This window comes from Tupaia chinensis, unplaced genomic scaffold, assembly GCF_000334495.1.
Source record: "Tupaia chinensis unplaced genomic scaffold, TupChi_1.0 Scaffold000075_1, whole genome shotgun sequence".
Classification (NCBI taxonomy): Eukaryota; Metazoa; Chordata; class Mammalia; order Scandentia; family Tupaiidae; genus Tupaia; species Tupaia belangeri.
Genome location: NW_006159535.1, coordinates 530065 through 537227, shown reverse-complemented (window position 1 = coordinate 537227; position 7163 = coordinate 530065). Strand labels below are relative to the sequence as shown.

Sequence of the window (7163 nt, the reverse complement as noted above, 5' to 3'; positions counted from 1 at the left end):
TTTGTTTTTGTGGTTCAGGGAGTGCTCAATCTTTTTTTTTTTTTTTTTTTTTTTTGGGGTGGGGGGAGAGGTTTTTGCTATAGGGCGCGTATGCTTGCCAGACAGACAGAAAGAGACAGAGAGATAGAAAGCGAGAAATCACCCCCCAGGGGGGATGGCCACGCTGCAATCCCTTCTCCTCCATTCTCAGGATCTTGGGCACACACGCACACGCACCTGGCGTGAGTTTCAAACCACCGGGTCCAGGACGCGAACTGCGGTCGACTACGTGGGGGTCCAGCGACATAGCCATTATGCTAACTGCTGGTCCCTGACCAATTAGTTTTGAAATAATCTCATTCTAAGTAACTGGCCAAGTGGCATTTTTGAATTAGTTATAAATTTTCCTTAACCATGTGACCTGAGCCATGTTTACTGGAGTTTATTGAAGATGTGCGAATTACCATACCTAAGACTGGGAATGGAAATTTTGGGATAGTGCTTCCAAATTAAATTTGTTTCAAAGTCTTATTGGCTGTAGCGTATAACCACAGGAATCAATGTGGGTAGTGGCTATTTTCCATTGCATCTTCCTATGAGAACTGTGCTTCAACTACCAAAGGCTATTCTAGAGAAGTGCGACTCCAAATTTAATATGCCTTTGAGTCACCTGGAGGTCTTCTTAAACTAAGTTTTCAGATTCAGTGGATGGGGCCTGGAATTCTGCCTTTCTCATGAGCTCCCTGCTGATGCCATTGTTGCGTTCAGTGGACCACACTTGGAGTGGAGTGTTCTAGAATGGTAGTTCTCAAAGCATTGTGTACAGGCCAGAAGCACCAGGAACCTGTTACAAATGCAAATTCTTGGGCTCCACTCCAGACCCTACTGGATTGGACTCGGAAACTCTGGGGGTGGAGCCCAGTGGCTGGGTTTAACAAGCCCTCCAGGTGGTTCTGATGTATGCTCAGGTTTGGGAACCATCATTCTGGAGTGTGGATTTCAGCCCATCTTTGTGTAAGGTATTCTAATCAGCTGTTGAACAGTTTCTCTTAGGTCCAGCCTCAAATCCTCCTTTTGCATAATTAGTCCAGTTTTCCCAGGCTTTCTTAAAGTTATCTTTTGAAGGTACTAATCCTTAAAATTGAGGCCTAATTTAGGTCTGGGAGGAATCCTCAGCACTGTTCTGATTCCTTTTCCCTGTATTCTGGGCTCCTCTATGAACCTTGTCCATTTCCAAGTTTTCAAAGCATCTGGAGGGAAACTTGAGCGTGAAAGTGTGACAACAAATGGGTCACATTTTATCAATGTTCACCACTTCTGTGTCAGAGGATTGGACCATTCCATTTACTTCACTTTGGAGTTTAAAGATATCTTTAAAATACCTTACAGCTTCCTCTGATACTAGCATTATTTAAAAAAATTTTTTTTTTCAAAAGATGGAGCAGTGGAAAAGAATAATTAAACTCTGCAAGAGCGTTTCGTCTGTTTTATTGGATTTGAAACTAAATAGAGGCCTGGGGAGGTTGTTCTTGGGGCAATTAATGCACAGGAGCCAGCAATTGTTGTGGATTGCTGTGGAAGAGAAAACTGAATGGGCACCAGGGCATAGAGAGTTTTTATAGAGACCAAGGGAAATCGAATTTCAAAATAATCCTCGCTGCACTGAACTTTTCTAACTGGATTACATTCATAAAGTTTGATTATGGGGAATGAGAGTGTAAATTCCTATCTGTTTCAGGCTTCTGGTGAATGGGGACCTCCCAGTGACTGTGTGACTGAATTAGAGTAGGCAACTGAAGCGCCAATGCCGTATATCTCTACTGCCTGAATACCACCTGGTCAAGGGTATGAGCTAAACCCATGAGGATATTACTGTGCCTTAGCTCAGAGCAGCCAACTCGATTTTTCCATTTGGGTAGCTGGGGCCAACATTTCCTACCTGTGTGTCTTGCTATTGATGTGAGAAGGCTCCTTTACTCCCCAGTCCCTGACAGTACCTCGTTTCCAGGACAGGCACCTGCCAATGAGGGGAAACTGATACTGAGAGCCTTGAGTCTGGTGTTGAATTTTTCAGGTTCCCTACCCTGGCCTTTCCAGCGCCATGTATATTAGCTCAGTGGTCTTTGCAAATGCACACAGAAATCCTCAAAGAGAATTCCAGTTATTTATTTATTTATTTTAGTAAAGAGCTTTCAAGTGCAGCAAAATGGCATATCTCCAGTTAATTGTAAAAATAAGGCCTAGACAAATGCGTAACGACAAACAACTACTAGGAAACTCACAGTGGGGAATAGCATGGTCAAATGTTCACTCCAAAGGACTAAAGATGTATGAATTTGGACAGACTGAACAACCTGCTGATTTTGACATAAATAAATGACCCAAGACATATGGTGACAAAAGCTCTATCTAAGAAATTGGGCTACAGCCGTAGATTGCTTCACCACTCCTTTTCTTCCAACTCATCAACTTGTAACATGAGAGACTTTCACAGTGATGTGCAGGATGTGAGGAAGGAAGGTGAAGATGGCCTTTGCACCCAAGGAGAGCGTGTGCTACCTTGTTCAGGGTTGAGGGGTTGAGTCCACTGAATTACATTATTGCCTGCCAAGTTCTCCATCTTGAAGAAATATTTTGACAGAGTAAGAATATCTCAAGAATCCTAGAGAATTTAGAGTTAAGCTCCTATTATTTAGGGGTTGACTTCACTTTGGAAAACACCCAGGAGCTGTCTTTTCTTCATTCTAACAAAAATATATCTTCTTCCTACTTCCCCAATCTCCAATCACTTTTTGGACCTTTTCACAGATCATTAGGCAATTTAAGTGAATGATGGTGGTGGTGGTGGTGGGCAATGACATAATAAAAAGTAAGTGAAATTAAAATGCATGAAATTGACCCATTAATTCTGGATCTGGAATAGGCTTGGGTAGGAAGAAATTGAAACTCTTGTTTAAATATGTTACTTTGGTTGCTGATGATCATTGATCAATGCATTCATTATTTGCATTATTTACCTTGAATAGTGTAATGATTTATTTTTTAGTTTTTGCTATGGGGATGTGTGCTTACGAGAGAGAGAGAGAGAGAGAGAGAGAGAGAGAGTAAGAAGTCACTTCCTAGGGAGGATGACCATGCAGCAATCCCTTCTCCTTTCTTCTCCTGTTAGGATTTTGGACACACACGCACACGTGCCCAGTATGTTTTTCAAGCTGCCAGATCCAAGACTCGAACCATGCAGTCAAATCTGTGGGATCCAGCCACCTTAACCATTTTGCCCCTGTATGGCTCTGATTTAGTTTTTTTTTGTACTTATAAATATTTTTAAAATATTAAGAATATGCTTTTGGTTCTCATTTAGGTTGATAATGAAGTGGTTTCAGAGGATCAGAATGGGTGATATCTGGGCTGTTTGTCCCTTATGCCTAGCCAAATGGATCATTGTTCCCTTTATACATACTCCCCAACACATAATGTATCAAGATAGTAAAAATGTACCTGTCCCGCCGTGTCATACAGTCCGAGCAAGTGCTGCTTGCCGCCCACTGTCACAGTAACTAGGGGAGAAGAGAAGAAGAGAGTCTGTAACACAAGCTTCAGCCAGGAACCTTTGCATTTTTCTATGCCAGCATCTCCCTAGGCAGCAAGGACAAGCATATGCCTCACCGTGTATATTCTAAACCAGGTTGACAGTGTGAGTTCCAAATGAAAGGCAACCTTGGGTTGCAGTGACAGCAGATGGTCTGAGCCAAGTTCGGATTTCTCATCCGAGAAGAATATTACGGTGCTGCTAGGGCCCTCTGCTCATTGATTCTTGTTAGGCTCTAGAACTCCAAGATTCTGAGGAAAAAGAAGGCTGTACCGTTTTCTGATTAGATTCTTCTTCTTTGGTTTGAGCCTCCTTTCAGTTGTGTAAGCAACTTGTCTATTAGAAATCTCTCTGCTTTATCTTTTTGTAATGTTAGTAAAGCCTGAGAGTATTAACCTACCTGTGTGTGTATTTATTTATTTATAATTTGTCAGAGGGTGCATGTTCAAGCAAGAAAGAAACGGGTGTCAGGGGGTGGAAAACGTCCCCTACAGGGGATGGTCACACCGCAATTCCTTCTTCTCCATCTCTCTCTTTTTTCATGATTTTGGGCATGCACCTACATGTGCCTGGACCTTTTTTTAAGTTGCTGTGTCTGAGACTCGAACTGAGCAGTTGGCCATGTGGGATCCAGCTACCTTAACCACGATGCCATGGCTGGCTTCCCACCTGCATCTTTTATAGTCTATGAAGCAAAGGAAATAAATGAGAAGGTCTTGCCATTTTAAAAAGTACATCTTAAAACAATTATTTATGTATTACTATTTTTTGCTAGAGGGCATGTGTATGTATACATGCACATGAGAAAATGTGAGAAAAAGAAAAAGAGAGAGAGAAAGTACCCCCGCCCCTCAAACGGGGCCTGGTTGTGCTGCAGTCCTTTTTCTCTCTCCATGAGGCTCCTGGGCATGTGCACATGCGCCCTGCATGCTTCTCAAGCCACTAGGCTGAGATGGAAATCATGCAGACCCTGAGGTATCTAAATTCCTCTGCAAAGGGATTAACTGTGGTGCTATGGGGCAGCCCCGTTTTATTTTACTTTATTTTTAAAATTAAATATTCTTGCACTTTAACTCAACTGATCATTATGATTTTGAGCCCTAGTTACAGAAAACGTTGTATGGGTTTGGTTTCACATAACTAATGGGTGTATAGAGAATGAAGAGAAGTAATTGATGTACCCAGCAGGCTTATTGCCTTGCCAGGCAGTCGTGTCTGAAAGTAAGAAGTAACACAGGGATACTAACTTTGCTATATTTGTCTGGAAATGAAATAAAGTCTCAACTAGAAATACCCGGATTGAACAGATTGAAGGCTGGAGTAATACAATTTTCTCAGTGAATGGAAAGAGAAAATTTGAATTTCAAATAAAAAAATTGAATCTCTTTTTGGAAAAAGGAAATAAAATATGAAGGAAAGTTTATTTCCCCAGTTGATTAAAAAATGTGCAAGTGCAATGTAAAGATGATTTTTGATTCCTTCTATCAATACTAACCTTTTAGAACCATGTCTCTAATGTGTGCAGCTGAATTCTCTGGCCTGCTGCTCAGAGTTTCTGATTTGCTGTTGATTATACTATAATTTGCTTTCAGTTTCATGGGCTACATGTATGCTAAGCATTTATTAATAGTTCATTCTTCAGGGACCAACAGATGGCATAATGGTTATGCTGCTGGACTCCCATGTAGTTGACCGTGGTTCGAGTTCTGAATCCAGAGGCTTAATCCCAAGAGAATGGAGAAGGGATTGTAGTGTGGTCATTCTCCTTGGGGGATGATTTCTTGCTTTTTAGTCTCTCTCTCTCTCTCTGTCTCTCTGGCAAGCACACTTGCCCTATAGCAAAATTTCTCTTAGAAAATTAATAACTTATTCTTTGAAAAACATGTATATAAAAGTGCTATCTACCTGACACTGGGAACTATTTTTCTAATCTACTCAGATCATCATGTGTTCAGCTTGATGACATGGTCGTAGCCACGTGGGTGAGATTTCAAATGCGTATCTTGATGGTAGACCCAGCTCTATGCAACCCAGGTGACAATGCTGATGGTGGAAGGACATTTAAACATTTTTATTTCCTTTCATAAGTCAGGCTGGAAACGGAAATGAAGGTGAGACCACGAGCCCAGAGCTCTTTGTCCTGTGTTATTTTCTTCTTTGTGCATGCTGGCAGTAGTTCATTCTTCAGGGACCAACAGATGGCATAATGGTTATGCTGCTGGACTCCCATGTAGTTGACCGTGGTTCGAGTTCTGAATCCAGAGGCTTAATCCCAAGAGAATGGAGAAGGGATTGTAGTGTGGTCATTCTCCTTGGGGGATGATTTCTTGCTTTTTAGTCTCTCTCTCTCTCTCTGTCTCTCTGGCAAGCACACTTGCCCTATAGCAAAATTTCTCTTAGAAAATTAATAACTTATTCTTTGAAAAACATGTATATAAAAGTGCTATCTACCTGACACTGGGAACTATTTTTCTAATCTACTCAGATCATCATGTGTTCAGCTTGATGACATGGTCGTAGCCACGTGGGTGAGATTTCAAATGCGTATCTTGATGGTAGACCCAGCTCTATGCAACCCAGGTGACAATGCTGATGGTGGAAGGACATTTAAACATTTTTATTTCCTTTCATAAGTCAGGCTGGAAACGGAAATGAAGGTGAGACCACGAGCCCAGAGCTCTTTGTCCTGTGTTATTTTCTTCTTTGTGCATGCTGGCAGAAAACAGCCCAGTCAGATGTTCTCGAAATCTGCCTAAATGGTTTCTTTAGTGACCAATTCACAACCTAGTCATGGATTAGGAATGAAGGGAAGAAATCCAGCCATTACAACATGGAATTTCCTGTCTCTGGTGAGCCCAGTACATGCAGGTCAAGGACAGCTGTTCCTGACACCCCTCAGCCTGTCACGTGACATATAGGCCCATGGCCATCTGTGGAGCGAGCACTAGAAGCCAAGTCATCCTCACTGCCCAACTGGGCATTGCAAATATTCCTAAGCAATGACCCTGACCTTTGTCACTGAAGCTCTGAGGTTGCTCAGGTTTTCCCTCTGTTCTCAGAACAGTCATCTCTCTAGCCTGCTGTTCTTCCAGCCTCAGCCTTTTCTGGCTTGGCAGCTTTGACTCTGGAAATTCCACCAGGCCTAAGGTGAGCATGAGCTCAAGAAGGCTGCAGTCTGGGCACAGCCTTCTCTTCCTTCTGCCCTTCCTTCTGCTCAGGGTCCTGCTGGGTTCCTTGACTACACTCAGCGTTTTGGGAATAGAAAGACCAGACAGACTCTCTTCATGCAGCACAGAGACAGACTCTCTTGTCATGGAGCACAGAGACAATGGTTTACTGGCACAGCATGAGCATGGTGCAGCACAGCTTAGGCTATGCCAGGGCGGTGTGTGTGGGGGTGTGTAGGAGCATGCTGCAGAGTCACTACTGCGCCGGTGTGCATCTGCATACACATTCTGCTGAGGCTTGGTCTGAGAAGGTTTTCTGGAGGAGACATCTGTGCTGAGTCTCCATGGCCCAAAGTCCACCCAGAGTGCACTGGGGAAGAAACAGATGGGTCATGAGCTCCTTAGGGTGCACCAGGGGAGATGCTGCT

The 7163-nt window shown here is 42.8% G+C and overlaps 1 protein-coding gene across 3 annotated transcripts in view; it reads right to left on the bottom strand.

Moving 5' to 3' along the window:
• The window catches only part of RHOJ (ras homolog family member J), a 108645-nt gene that overhangs the window by 29914 nt on the left and 71568 nt on the right, over nt 1-7163 (bottom strand). For all 3 annotated transcript variants that reach the window (XM_006142385.2, XM_006142384.2, XM_006142383.2), the window contains exon 2: nt 3478-3536. In XM_006142385.2, the coding sequence (XP_006142447.1) occupies nt 3478-3536 (59 nt within the window). The remainder of the gene's footprint in view (nt 1-3477; nt 3537-7163) is intronic.